The sequence below is a fragment of the Gobio gobio genome (genome assembly GCF_949357685.1).
Source record: "Gobio gobio genome assembly, chromosome: 8".
Lineage (NCBI taxonomy): Eukaryota > Metazoa > Chordata > Actinopteri > Cypriniformes > Gobionidae > Gobio > Gobio gobio.
In genome coordinates, this window is record NC_137114.1 from 30,369,382 (window position 1) to 30,383,660 (window position 14,279).

Consider the following 14,279-nt stretch of genomic DNA (forward strand, 5'->3'; position numbering starts at 1 on the left):
GGGTTTCTATTTTTTCATTGTTATTTTGATGCAATGATTCTATGAGATGTGAGACTACAGTATGGTTTGCTTTCATTAACCAGGGGCTATAGCTTTAGATGAGATAAAATGTGCAACTATGGTATATACATGTTTTAACTATATGAGTTTTGTTGTAGTAGACAGATGGTTATTTTAAAACATCTGCTTTAATAAAATTAAAGAAATAAATATATTTTTCATTTAATTCATTTTCAAGCAGTGTTGCTTTTGGAATTTGCTTTTGAATTATAATAGCATTTATGGGGATTTAATGGAAAAAGATAAGAAAGAAAATTAATTTAAAACAAAATTGAAAAAGTGAAAGTCATGTACAAATAACAATGATGTTTGAGTGGAATTTCTTTCTCCTTGTATGACTGCGGTACAAAGGCCATTTAGATTTTGGGGTCCACTTTAATATTGTTCTTGCAAAGTGATTGGGAATTGAATTATTGAATTATTGAATATATATATGTATTAATTAACGGTTAGTTCCAATCTCGTATTCAAACATGGCTATGACCGCTTCACCCGTGTTCACAAGTTTCAGTCCTTTGAATATAAAAGTCTTCGCTACTGATTGATTCACTCATAAAGACAGCTTTTGCCACATCTAATGGCATAATAATGTAACTTCTGTAGCTGTTCATGATAAGGGACTATTTTTTCCAGTGGAAGGATGGCTTTTAGTGATTTTTATTTTATTTATTGTTCAACAGTACAGTAACGAAATTACATTTTTTTCGTGGTTCAAAGGAGGGTGTTAACAAAAACAAATCATTATTCTTGACTGTATTTTTTTATTTATTTATGTATGTATTGCATGCAGGGCCGTGCACAGACCTTTTGAGGGGCATGTGCTGAAACTGAAAAAGGGTACCCTCTGTTCACCCACCCCTAATACTTTACATGCTTTATTTCCACTTTTTGAATATTTTATTTATTTTTATTGAGAAAAAAAAAGCCTTTTCAAATTTCTGTGTTATGGGAAGTTGAAGTTGAGCAAGTTCAGCAAAACGTGGATTCGAACCGTGATCAATTTGCACAAACAATGCGCTTTACCCCTGCACTATCACAGATGTAATAAACATGGTGTCTTCTGCAATTTTGACTGACCCAACCAGACCTTCTGTGAAAAAGACGGCCTATTTGCACTTAATGTAACGACAACATTAACCATGTTTTACTACGCTTATACACGTGAAAACGAGCAGAGAGTATCGAATACTAGATTAAAAAATAGCTATAGATAGCCTAGCGAATGTGCATATATCAACAACGTAAATTAATTAAACATTCAACCATAATATTACTAAATGTTAACAATTGTATTTGTAGTCATAAATCAAAGAACAAATTTCTAAGAAATATATTCACTCTAAAAAATGCTGGGTTAAAAATAACCCAAGTTGGGTTGAAAATGGACTAACCCAGCAATTGGGTTGTTTTAACCCAGCAATTGGGTTGTTTTAAGCAAACATTTAACCCAACTGCTGGGTTCAAAAAACCCAAATGCTGGGTTAAAACAACCTAATCGCTGGGTTAGTCCATTTTCAACCCAACTTGGGTTCTTTTTAACCCAGCATTTTTTAGAATGTATCATTTTAAACCGGTCCAAACTCTGCACATTGGATTTTAAACAGTTTAAAAACACTCTTAAAAAAATAACGTTTTGTTTCACTGCACTCTAATAAATGCTGGGTTAAAAATAACCCAAATTGGGTTGAAAATGGACTAACCCAGCAATTAGGTTGTTTTAACTCAGCAATTGGGTTGTTTTAACGCAGCGGTTGGGTTAAATGTTTGCTTAAAACAACCCAATTGCTGGGTTTAAACAACCCAATCGCTGGGTTAAAACAACCCAATTGCTGGGTTAGTCCATTTTCAACCCAAATTGGGTTATTTTTAAACCAGCATTTTTTAGAGTGTTTGACCTAGATGACGAGGATCACTCAGTCGCTTTGTGCAAACAGCACGGGCGCTCTTGACGGTCTATGGGCGCACCTTTGCTTATTTATGATTTTTCTGTGGAAAAACAAATTAAATGTGGTTGTATTACTCATCAATATATTATTAACATTTTACAAAAGTCAAACTCAAATGCAGTTACCAAAACCATTGATTTATTGAAGCAGGAACAAAAAACACGACCACCAAAAAAAAATGGCACTTCGGAGTGTAAGGGCAAAAAGGGCATGTGCTCTGCACAGGTTGAGCCCTACCTGTGCACGTCCCTGATTGCATGCCATAGATGCCATGTAGGTGATTAGCATGCATTGATGTAATACGACAACATGATCAATATGGAAATAGATGATGATGACTGTGTACTTCGTAATTGGATCTTTCGCATGACAACAAACACTTCCTTTCAAAGCTGTGTGCAGATGTGTTTTGTGGAACAGTTGAGGTGGCAAAAACTGACCACAAATTGGAAGCGATACGACAGCACTGTCTTGTTAACAGAGTGTCTCGATTGTGTTTGTATTCCCCCGTTATGTAAAGGCACAATTAACATCCATCAGAGCGAGCTTCAGTCCTCAGCTGAGCTTTGGCGGAGGAGGCGGCTCTCGAGTAACCCAATCAAGTGGCTCTGTTCCCTGCAGTTTACTCACAATCCCCTCTTGATGTTGTGACCCTGATGTGGTTTTCCCCCTGCTTACACTCACCTTTGCATGCCGTTTGTTGTCTGCATGTCCGTATGATATGATTTTGCCGTCTTAAGGGGTCTTATCTTCAGGAATATTGACCAGTCAGCATTGTCAATCATGTCCAAAGTCCTAAGATCATGGATTTTGCAAGTCTCCTTGGGCTTTTACCCAAGATGTGACAAGCAACAATCGTAAAGGACTGAAAACAGTGGACTTTAGCCTAAACTGCCTGGAAATACAGCCTTTGTCAGTATTTGCATTGCCTGGCAGCATCAGCTTTTGCATTTGTGGTCTTTTAGGCTAGTATCACAGTTCTGCTTCGTAATGCTAAGTTATTTATCACACTAGTGTTTTTTGTGGCATATGTGCCGTTTCACAGCGTGTGCGGTGCTGCTTTGAGCTGCCAAACGGAGGTGTTTACAAGCCGCACGGCACATATGCTGCAAGCGCACACACTTTCTTTGGTAATGCAGGCTTACAGATGAGAGTATTCCTCTTTATCTACGTATATCTAAAAAGTCGGTCTACGGTTTGAATGTTCAAGTGGGCAAGGGGAAAGAATAACAACAGTTACATTAATACTGCTGGCATAATTTACCCCCTACCTTTTATAATTGACCCCATTTAATTTCTTTTAAAATTATAAATAAATCAAATTAAATAATTTTGTATTTGATTGGACTGATGTGAAAAAATATATAAATTTATTATTTTTTATCAATTTATTATATATATATATATATATATATATATATATATAAAAAATGTGTATGTATGCATGTTACAGTGGTGGCCGAAGTGATTTGAACACATGGCATCTGGGAGTCGTCTTATTGGGCCTGGATTTATTTTTCAAGAGGACAATGACCCGAAACATTCTTTACTATTGCCAGAACTACCTGCGACAGAATCAGCTGGAACATTGAAAATGATGGACTGGCACCCTCAAAGTCCCGACCTCAACCCCATCGAGCACATTTGGGGCGAGTTGGAAAAATAAACTGGACAGATCTATTGTACATTCAAAGGAAAGCCTTTGGCTTCAGTTGCAGAAGGCATGGGATAAAATTAGTGTTGAAGTTCTCAGAGGAAATATATTGAAACTATGCCAGAGAGATGTGTGCTGTAATTGCTGCAAAAGTTGGACATACCAAATATTAAAATATTTGAAGTGGATAAAAACAGTATGACTCACTTCATCTGATATTTGATGGTCTGAGCAACCATCTGAATGTTTCATGGACATTATGATATGATATGTTTTGGAGGCAAAAAAGGTCAATATTTTCAGATCTGTCAGGCGTTCTAATATAATTTCTAAAATGCGACAGGGTCATGGGCGGCCAAGGCTCATTGATGCGTGTGGGGAGATAAGGCTGGCCCGTGTGGCCTGATCAAACAGGTGAGCTACTGTAGCTCAAATTGCTCAAGAAGTTAATGCTGGTTCTGATAGAAAGGTGTCAGAATACACAGTGCATCGCAGTTTTTTGTGTATGGGGCTGCAGAGCTGCAGACCAGTCAGGGTGCCCGTGCTGACCCCTGTCCACTGCCGAAAGTGCCAACAGTGGGCACGTGAACATCAGAACTTGACCATGGAGCAATGGAAGAAGGTGGCCTGGTCTGATGAATCACATTTTCTTTTACATCACGTGGATGTCTGGGTGTATGTGCGTGGTTTTCCTGGGGAACACATGGCACCAGGATGCACTATGGGAAGAAGGCAAGCCGGTGGGCAGTGTGATACTTTGGGCAATGTTCTGCTGGGAAATCTTGGGTCCTGCCATTCACGTGGATGTTACTTTTACACGTACCACCTACCTAAACATTGTTGCAGACCATGTACAACCTTTCATGGAAACGGTATTTCCTGGTGGCTGTGGCCTCTTTCAGCAGGATAATGCACCCTGCCACAAAGCAAAAATTGTTCAGGAATGGTTTGAGGAGCAAAACAACATGTTTGAGGTGTTGACTTGGACTCCAAATTCCTCAGATCTCAAGCCAATCGAGCATCTGTGGGATGTGTTGAACAAGCAAGTCCGAACCATGAAGGCCCCACCTCACAACTTACAGGACATAAAGGATCTCCTTTTAACATCTTGGTGCCAGAGACCACAGCACACCTTCAGGGGTCTAGTGGACTCCATGCCTCGTCGGGTCAGGGCTGTTTTGGCAGCAAAAGTGGGACCAATACAATATTAGCAAGGTGTTGGTAATTTTTAATATCATAACATTATGCCTGATCGCTATATATATATATATATATATATATATATATATATATATATATATATATATATATATATATATATATATATATATATATATATATACACACACAAAAATGTTAAGCAGCAAAAACTTTTTCAACGTTGATAATAACAATAAGAAATGCTTCTTGAGCTACAAATCAGCATATTAAAATGATTTATGAAGGATCATGTGACACTGGAGTAATGATGCGGAAAATTCAGCTTTAAATCAGGAATAAACTACATTTTAAAATATATTAAAATAGAAGAAAGTTATTTTAATTTGTAATAATATTTTACAATATAAGTGTGTTTACAGTATTTTTAATTAAAAAAAGCAGACTTGGTGAGCATAAGAGACTAAATATAAAAATAAAATAAAATAAAAATAATATAAATAAAATATAAAAAATATAAATTAAGTATAATAAAAAAAAAAATTCTAATTCTGTCCTCTTTTGGAAACAAAGTAGTTTGGCTTTCGCAACAAAAAACACAGTCTCCACGACATGGTGGTGCTGACGGCAACAGTACCACAGTGAGAATAAAAGTTGCGCCTTCTTTCTTCAATAGCGTCTGGCTGCAGACTTTGCGAATACATTTGGGCGGTGTTATGCCCCCACATACTGACGTAGATTTGTGGGGGTGTTTTTGAATTAAGCATTTTAGAGCCTTAACTTTTACAAAGAATATCTTTTTGGGTTTGAGACTTTGAGCTTTGTAACTCTGCAGATCTTATACATGCACAAACAGCTACATAACAAAGAGAAAGGAAAACCAAGAAATCGCATTATATGATCCCTTTGATCCTGTGACTTTGGCAATGCTAGTGTAACACTTCTCTGTTTGAGCTGCAGGAACATTATAGATAAATTAAATAGTTAATGTATCTTTTTTCACTTGAAAATACTTCTCATTATGCTTAAATAAAATGGGCTAAAAAAAGCAGTTTGATCAAAAATCACTTATTGAAGTCACTTTTATTTTCATAGGGGAGTGATCCATGCTAGCACCCCTCCCCCCTCCACCCCTCCACCCATCCCCCCAATCAAGCATCTAGACCTGGAAATCACAAAATCATATTGTTTTCCAACAAGTATGCCATTATGATCTTCATTTATTGTCTTGTCTTGTTACACACACACACACACACACACACACACACACACACGCACACACACACACACACACGCACACACAGACAGACAGTGTGCAAGCTTAAAACCAATGCAGTATGGGATCCTTCTGATGCCTTTACCTCAGCACTTTTCTTTAGAGGGGCTTTAACACGAGGCAGATGAGAACATTTGTAGAAATGGTGGAGGAGCTTTTTGAGTGCGTGGGTGACAGGGTGAGGCTTAAGAGGGGAAGAGGAAGGAATTGAAGGTTAGGAGAGAAAGAGGGAGAAAGTGCAAAAGGGAGGGTGAGATCTAAAGATTAAAGAAAGAGAGAAACACGAGATTGCTGGAGGAAAGCAGCTGCTATCTAGTAGTTATTATGTTTTTGATTAAGAGCAAGCCTCTCAGTGATTTGTGTCATGAGTGCTCAGGAGCAAATGCCTTTTTTGTACTGTGCTGCCTTGGAGAGGGGACATATCCAACAACGACAACGACCCTAATCACAAGCCCTAACCCAGCACTCACAACTCTAAAATTAGGTGTATAGTTACACTGGTTATGGAGCAAACATATATCTGTTTGAATTGGGTTTACAACACTTCAATAAACAAGAAGTTAATATCGAGTAAATTACATTTTAGACACAAAATTGACAGTTTTTGTTCCACCTATGAAAATAGTTTCAAACGATCCACAGCATAATTAACTGTTGAAAGTCTCCAAGCAACCCACAGTAATGGTGTTCATTCTTGAATGAATCCGTGCTTTTGAATGAAATGGTTGAGTGAACGATTCAGTTATGGTTTCAGTTTTAGGGGCTTTTTTTTACATTCGTTATGCCAAAGCTTTTGCATCGCTATACTGCGTGCAAATAAATGCATGGTGAGAGTGTAGTGGCTTAAGGGATGTTGATTCTGTCCTGTATGGGACCAGTATATCAGTTATAAATATTAGAATCTCCTTTTGTAAGAAATCTTGGGATACATACACACTGTCACAGGGTGTTTTGGTGTTGGTTCATGTTCATTGTTCCCTGTTCATGTTTTAAGGTTATCATGTTCTTATGTTTTACTGTCATGTTTCTAGTTTGTCTTGTCCTTTCAGTTTCCTGGTTTTGTCATGTGTTGCATTGTCATGTGATTCCCATGCCCTCATGTGTTGTCATGTCATTGGTTCATTGTCTCATCACTGTTCACAGGTGTCACTTGTCTTGTCATTAGTCTGTGTGTATTTAAGCCCTCGTGTTTGCCATGTGTCTTGGTCAAGTATTGAGTGTTGTAACCCGCTGTCGGTGAGTTAGTTAAAGCTCTTTATAGTTTGTTTTTGCCAAGTCCTTTTTTTATGTTTTGTTGTGAATAAAGTACTGCACATGGGTCCTTCAACTTGCCTCCAGTGGATACCTCTGTTACACACATTGATATTATATATATTATAATTAGCTACCTGAATAATAGCACTTCCGATTTACTAGTGCAGACGTCTGAAGGTTAAGTATGACTTGTGCTAAAACAAATGATTAAAGCTTTTAGTTCAATTTTAAGTTCAAACTCAATTTATAAGTTTTAAAGAAAGGCTATTTCAGCATGCATTCAGTTTCATTTAATTCCCTTGTATGATGATGCAATTAAACAGAAGAGCGCACATGCAGCTATCCTGACCTAGAGGAAGCTGGCCAAATGATTTGTCATTGTTTTGGGTTTCTTTAAATGCATCATTCATGAGACCATACCAATTTCATGGCTGAAGTAAATTCTCTTCTCAGCCAGATTTATTGTGTTGCTGTTTTAGTGCAAAATTATCACCTGCATGACTTGCTAGACCGAAGCCAGGCAAACGATGCCACTTGTAATGAAATTCATCTCGGTTCAGCTATGCTGTGGTTTATAATATTACTTTGATTATAGCTTGCCAAAACCATGACCACCTTTGTTACTGGTTGAAGCTATTCATGTTTTCTAATGCGTTTTTCCTTTGCCAAAAAAGTAAACCTTTCCCTTTCATTCCAGGGTGAATTATGGATGAATGTGATTAGAATTGTGAAAATGGGAAAGCTGAATAGACTCAATTAGGGATGCTTTAGTGCAGGAGCTGAGGTTATATCCACCCTCCTTTCTCTGAAGACAGGCCTCACTGGACTTCCTCATTTAAACTAATCTGCACCTCTTTATCTCCTCTGTAAATCTATTTACCAAGCTTTAAAAGCCATTTCTCAATGTTTAGAAAGCATTAATGAAACAGTCCCCCCTGCCCTCCTGCATCCCAATGGGAAAAGCATTTAATCTCCATCAAAGTATTTAAAATTTTATGTTTTTGTTCGCTCTACGATTACCATCACTCATGTAAGATAATTAGTTCAGTATTTATACAGTAACTGATTGCAAAGTGGAATTTTTGGCCGATTATTTAATGTATCATCTTAAATTTCAATGAGATATTATAAATCGTATATATGCGGTTGCCTCAAGAATGTGGACACTTAATTTGGACACCATATTATGTTATTGCATTAGATAAGAAAATATTAGTTTGAACAAAAATGTTCGGTTTTAAATTATAAAACAACATTAAGTTAAAGGGTTAGTTCACCCAAAATCATTTACTCACCCTCATGTCATTCCAAACCCGTAAGATTTTATTGGATTTCATAATAAAAGTTCATAAAGCTAAAAACGAATTCATATGAATTGAGCGGTTTAGTCCAAATTTTCTGAAGAGACATGATCACTTTATATGAGAACTATCCTCATTGGTTCTTGCGGAAGCTCAAAATACTGCGCAAAAGTGCTGAGTAATAGGGATGTGACCACCGGTTAATCGATGTGCGACAACACCGGTAATACCAGGGGGTGCTTTTAAATCGCTAATTCTAAACCGAAAGTAAAATGCGCATGGCCGTTCGGGCATTCATAATGAAGCGCATCAAATCGAGTGTTTTCTATTAATTCCTACTGAAGTTAAGCTTCCATAGGCATGAACTGAAAATGCGCCGGTGGATAAGCACCGTGAATGACTGTGCAGCCGCGAATGAACGACAGTGCGGCCGTGCACATTTTACTTTCGGTTTAGAATTAGCGCCAATTCGGGGGTGGGTTGCTTGAATTGTGGGTTTATTAGCCTGTTATTCTTAATGAAAACACAACAACAAAACAGTACAATGATTTTACATTCCACTTTGAAACCAAATCTTCCGTGATCATCTTGTCTGTCAGCTCCTCGCTCTCCTGACAAATAAAATCTGACTCCTGATGCTAGTTTGTGTTGCGACTCTCGTTCGGTTTGCACTGTATTGGGCATACTCGTTCAGTTTTTAATAGTAGTGTCTTTTCTATAACTGAACTAAATGATTTTATTACTATAAAAAAATCTAAACGACGGTGGGGTTGGTGCCGCGGTGGGCATGTGATGTAACCAGTGTGTCGCCTGAACACCGGTAATACCGTCAATACCGACTATCGCAGCAAGCCCACTGCATAACACTCGAGAATGAACCTCATTGGTTCTCACACGTCAAGAAAACATGCTTGAGCTTCCGTTTACCAAAACTGATGTGTGAGATGATAAATGTTTATATGTGAATAAAAGCATAAATTCAATCCGTTCATTATATAAAATGATCATGTCTCTTCAGAAAATTTGGACTAAACCGCTCAATTCATATGGATCAATTCACAGTTTTACGATCTCTTTATGAACTTTTTGAAGCGTCAAAGTGGTAGTTGTGTGCTGTCAATGGAGGGACAGAAATCTCTCAGATTTAAGTAAAAAATTATTCATTTTGTGTTCCAAAGATGAACGAAAGTCTTACGGGTTTGGAATGACAGGGTGAGTAAATGATGACATAATTTAAATTTTTTGGGTGATCTAACCCTTTAATAGTTCTCAGAAGATGCCATTTGTTTTGATATTGTTACCTACAATGTTGAAGTATTCTGTTTAGTGTGGTTGCAGTGTCTAAATACTTTTGGTGCCACTGTATAATGCTAATATTTTTGAACTCTTCAATGCCTTAATTAAATTCTTTGGTGACTTATCTCTAGACGTTGTCTGGCAGGATTTGGAAGGTGATACGATCTCAGTAGGGTCCAGACAATAGCATCAGGAATGAAAAGGCTGATTGCTGTTGATGTCGCTGTCAAACGCGTTGTATGTGTTAATAGTGCCAACTTTTGACCTGCTGGCTTTGTGGGAGAGATGAAAAGCTCATTAAATCCCGCATGGTGATGTGGGGTTCAAGCAGTCAAAGTGAGAGAATGAAAACCTTTGAGCTACTCCGAGCCCCAGGTATGGAAGCTGAGACGTTATTGTTTCAACAGAGTGAGCAGGATCATGTGGAGGTCCAGGCACGAGACAGTAGGGGGACGAACTTGTCAGCTTGGCAGCTTAGGTGACACTTTTTGAGTAATACCAACCAAATTGGCTAAATCATTTTCTGTGGTCCGGCTGACAATAGTTCTTCATTATTAATCTCTTGTGCTTGTATTTTTCTTCATTTGTAAGTCGCATCTGCTAACTGAATCAATATAAATGAAATTCTCTCAGTGATTACAGTTGGTTTTCTTTGTTGTGTTTGTTTATGTAACGAGATTTACATTACTTGAGGATTTAATGCTTTGAGTAAAGAGGCAATTTGAGCTATAAAGCGTCAAAAATCCCCATTGCTATATGTTCACTCACAATGACGCAGATCTATAATTATTAAATCATGGCCCACTTAATATGATTGGGAGAGGATAACTTTCATTTGACTTACACTGATTTGTAATTTGCATTATTGCCGCTATCTGTCATTAGATTAGAAAGTTATTAACTTTAGAATTAAACAGCCCAGGGCTCCAATGATTATTAGAATGTGTTGTTCCAAAAGGCCCAGATTATTGTGACTATGCTTTGTGAGCACATTATTAGTTGGAAATAATTTGTTGAAGATGATTTATTTTATGCTGTCTATACCCTAGTGAAAAATACATTTACCAAAATATATTTAAAATACATTTATCCTATGCTAAGTATGTATACTACAAATACATTTACATATTCATGTACTTAATAGAAATACCCTGCAATTGTTCTTTTGGTATACTAAATTGATATAATCAAAGTATATTTGATTGTGCTAAAGTGGAAATATTACAAGTATACTTTAGGTACATTTTAAATATCTTGCATTTAAAGACTGATCTTATACAGTGATCATATTATCCTTGGTGATATTAAACCACATTTTAGGCTTAATAAATTAAATATAATAATTATATCAGTAAGTCTCAAGCGATATGTAACTATATTAATGGATTGTTAGTATACTTAGTTTAGTTTAGTATACATATTTTAAATGCATTTTGGTATAAGTTTTTTCCACTAGGGTACTAATGAGTTGTGCAAAGTTGGGAAATATAGTAGTTATCCTAACTGGTTGGTAGAATCATCTTGTGTTTAAGATCTTTGCCATTTACTACTTACTATCCTCTTAACATCAACAAAAAGTAGTCATATCACTTACCAACAAGTACTAGAATGGATGAACTTTCTAGAAAATAGTTTTTGTGTCTAAAGCTTTTGGAGATCAGGCATGAGATATCTCAAGGTGCTTTTCAACACTATAAAGCTGGTTCATATTAAACTAAAAGTGGCAAACACTGTACTACCAGTCAAACATTAACACCTGCCTATAATCATTCTTTGCCTAACCATTCTAATAATATTTCCTTATTTAGTCATCAAAGTCCTCTCCAACTCAAATTATTATTATTTTTTTAAAATCTAATTTATGTATGTATGTGTGTGTGTGTGTGTGTGTATACATGTGTGTATATATATATATATATATATATATATATATATATATATATATATATTAGGGCTGTCAAAAGATTAATCGCGATTAATCGCATTGCATATAAATACACACACATTCATGTATATATTTAAGAAATATTTGCATGTATATACATTTATATAATCTATAATATTTATAAAAATATAAATGTTTTATATATATTAAAAAAAAAATTTCTTCAATATATACATGCTTGTGTGTGTATTTATATATAAATAATAATAAACAGAGTACACACATATTATGTAAACACAAACTTTTATTTTGGATGCGATTAATCTCAATTAATCTTTTGACAGCCCTAATATATATATATTATATAAATGTGCAAATGTAAATAAATGAAAGTATTATGCATAAATTAATTTGTTGAAAATATGAAAATATAAATAAAATGGGCTTATGTATAGGTTTACACAATTTATGTTTGTCTTTTAATTTATATTTGTCACTACAGGTTTTTAAGATAATTAGAAACAACATTTTGACAAGTCGTCTAAGCATGTTCTTTACTCTTGTTTAGATTCCCTGCATCTGCAATTTTCTTAATTAAAAAACATACTTTCAATTAATTCTCGACCGCTCCATTCCTTTGGACGTCTTCACGTCTTAATATTAAATAGCACTAACGTCATGCATGTATAATTAATTAGTCACACAATGCTCAGTAATTGCATGTAGAACTTGTGACCTTTGGTTTGATCGTATCTTTTTCATGTTCTCCCCTTAGCGTCCCTGTGCAAGCACAGCGCTTCTCACTGGCGCATGCAGAACATCGCCCAGGAATCTGTTGACAGCTCGGATGATGAGTTTTTTGATGCTCGAGGTAAGTGTCACTTATTTCCCACCCTTTGTAATAACCTGATGGCTTCAGCATCTGTGCCCTATTTTCTTTCTCTTTTTTATGTCCATCATATAGTCTGTCTATTACAGGTGTCTCCTTACATTATGGATGTATTCCTCTGAAGTATGCACTAAAACAGCTGTAAACTTGAAGTAGATTCAAGGACTTTTTTCATGATGAACACAAATGTTAAACTGTGGCATTCTTTTATTGTGATGTGGATTGTTGTGGTGTCACATGGTTGAACAGTGTAGTGTGTCCTCCAAATTAGCATGCACCAATCCTTGATTTAACATTAGCCTACTTTTGTTTGTAATGGGGTCCAAATAACAAGCCTTTATAATCAAAATGATGAAAACTGGCAGCCATATGTGCTTGACAGCTCATAAAAGTGTCCCTGCACCAGCGAGCCAGTCGAGGTCCATACAATATAGATCAAGATTTGCATCTTCAGCAAAATGCCATGATTAAACAAAATCCTCTATCTACATGGACTGGGCTTCACTTTTCCTTTGTCAGCATTACACCTCCATTATCTTTTTCCATAGGAAGAATTTACATTTAGCTGACTCCTATATCCAAAGCAACTTACCGTGCAGGTACAGCAACTTGAGGATATGTTTCGTACTCAAGCAACCCATTGCAACCCATTTTATTTCCTTTTATGACTTATTTCCATACTGGATGTTTAACAAAACAAATGTATGGCAGGAAGTTTTTTTTAAATAACATGCATATGTTGAGGAACTAGTATTAGGCAAATAGGGTCACCATCGAATGGAGCATGTAAATAAGCAGATGAACAGATACAGGGAGTTTCCTGCTAGTTTATAGCTCAATACTGTGCTTTTCAAACCTGTGGCAGTCGAGTCCCAGAGCAGCCACTTACATTTGGTCAGTGAAGACATATGCTGCGTCCCAATTCGCCTACTTATACTACGACCTAAAAGTATGTACTCTTTTTGTGAAGAAAAAGTACATACTTTTGAGTGTGTAGCAGAAGAGTATGCAAGCTTTGGGACATACTACTTCGTCATCTATAACGGACTCTGTCGCTTAGTTACGTGCATCCCGTCACCGTATAAACTGTCCTGTCAATCATCATCACAGTTAAAATCCCCCACATTCAGTTTAATTTCCTACCGTATCGGAGAGAAATGTAGGGGTGTTCATGGGTCTTTAATGCAGAGACTCCCCTCATGTGTTTGCAGTTTAAATATAATGGTGCATTTAAAAGTGAATGGCCAAACGTATCATTACAAAAGTTCACAATGCTGCTGCAAAATATAATGTGGATAACATTGAATAAATATCTTTTCGTCAGGTTAAATACTGATAATTGATCACTCAAACCCCTTTATCTAAACCTCTCTACTTAACTGTCGGACTCACACAACCGTCATGTTTGCCGTTTTTTAAACACTTTTTATCCGCGTTTGTAGTTCTAATCGAATCCTTGTCCAACTCGCAATGGGTTGTGGGCAATATCAACCGTTAGAGTGTGCGTCGATCTGCACTTCGAATTCTGACCAGAAATAGTAAACCATCCGGGTATCTTTG

At 36.5% G+C, this 14,279-nt stretch overlaps 1 protein-coding gene across 1 annotated transcript in view; it reads left to right on the plus strand.

Annotated features, from left to right (window-relative positions):
- Positions 1-14,279, plus strand: part of pitpnm3 (PITPNM family member 3) — a 99,359-nt gene that overhangs the window by 10,682 nt on the left and 74,398 nt on the right. The window contains exon 2 of the mRNA XM_079824221.1: positions 12,606-12,701. Coding sequence (XP_079680347.1) covers positions 12,606-12,701 — 96 coding nt within the window. The remainder of the gene's footprint in view (positions 1-12,605; positions 12,702-14,279) is intronic.